Source organism: Eurytemora carolleeae, unplaced genomic scaffold, assembly GCF_000591075.1.
Source record: "Eurytemora carolleeae unplaced genomic scaffold, Eaff_2.0 scaffold3435, whole genome shotgun sequence".
Lineage (NCBI taxonomy): Eukaryota > Metazoa > Arthropoda > Copepoda > Calanoida > Temoridae > Eurytemora > Eurytemora carolleeae.
In genome coordinates, this window is record NW_019399322.1 from 1 (window position 1) to 1,495 (window position 1,495).

At 34.5% G+C, this 1,495-nt stretch overlaps 1 protein-coding gene across 1 annotated transcript; it reads left to right on the plus strand.

The window, feature by feature from the left end:
• Nucleotides 1-6: 6 nt before the first annotated feature.
• On the plus strand, nt 7-752 carry LOC111717740 (tRNA methyltransferase 10 homolog A; the record flags this gene model as incomplete). The annotated part of the gene is given in 3 exon segments (XM_023493213.1): nt 7-212; nt 361-441; nt 700-752. Coding segments are annotated over 3 exon segments (213 nt in total), but the record flags the coding sequence as incomplete, so codon positions are not given.
• Between the last annotated feature and the right edge of the window lie 743 nt (nt 753-1,495).

Below are 1,495 nucleotides of genomic sequence, written 5' to 3' on the forward strand. Positions count from 1 at the left end.
TGTCGATAGTACAAAATTAAAAACCGGGGAATCTTTGTCGAAACGACAGAAGAAAAAGGCGGAGAAGAGGCGAGTATGGGTTGAGTCCAAGGCGGAGCGGCGGAAGGAAGAGAAAGAACGGCGGAAGAAGAAGATGGCTCGGGTTGCAGAGGAGCGGGGAGGGTTTCCAGAATCTAGATCGTCGGCTAGAAAACGAATTAAAAAGGAACAAGGTTACGTTAAGAATAAATTACATTATTACCGAAATCGACGATTATTTCGTTTTAAAATTTTGACCGTTTGAATATCTTTATCGTCTGATTTGAATTTTTAAGCTTTGTATTTCTTTATGTTTGAAATTTACTTTAAAGTTCTATTCAGTTCCTATGAGTGAAAGTGAGTGCAAAATTGGAGTTATCTTTGACATGCAGTTTGATCATTTAATGCATCAGAGAGATTTAGGTAATATTTAATATCTTTCACATTTTTATACCTCATATAGCCCGTAAACCCCAACACTGCAGTAAGGAACAATGAAACGGATATTGCTGATTTTCCATCATAACTTGTTGAATGTTGTTAATTTTCTTCCTTTTCCTTGCTGCATAAATTCGCATATCAAATTTACTGAGGAACCACAATTCAAAAGTAAATATTATAATTTTGCTTTTACGAAAATTTTGTGAATCGTTGACAGGTCCTTTTAGAATTTAATTTCAGGGAAATGTATCAAGCAGATTCTTCGCTGCTACAGTAACAACAGACGATTAAAGGTTAAGTATTTTTTTTCAGCAATTTTTTAAACGTTAATTTTTTGTTGTTAACTTTTTTTGCACATAAAGTTAACATGTTGAAAAGTGTGTGGCTTGAAAAAAACTTCTGTGTATAGAATAATAATATATTTGAAAGTTCATGTGGGAGAGGGGAAGGGGCATTATGTCAACTGAGCCTGGATCTTTTGTAAGAGATACCCTTAATTAGGAATAGTTGATCTTGATATCCACAGTGGGTACTTTTAAATTTTACTCTGAATCTGTCTGATCTCTTGATCTTGATATCCACAGTGGGTACTTTTAAATTTTACTCTGAATCTGTCTGATCTCTTGATCTTGATATCTACAGTGGGTACTTTTAAATTTTACTCTGAATCNTCCACAGTGGGTACTTTTAAATTTTACTCTGAATCTGTCTGATCTCTTGATTTTGATATCCACAGTGGGTAGTTTTAAATTTTACTCTGAATCTGTTTGATCTCTTGATCTTGATATCCACAGTGGGTACTTTTAAATTTTACTCTGAATCTGTCTGATCTCTTGATTATGATATCCACAGTGGGTACTTTTGAATTTTACTCTGAATCTGTCTGATCTCTTGATCTTGATATCCACAGTGGGTACTTTTAACTTTTTCTCTGAATCTGCCTGATCTCTTGATTTTGGATGTACGCAATGGATATACGTAATTTCTCTGTTCTCCCATTGGTTGAATGCAAATTTGTCTGACTTCTGATTGGCTG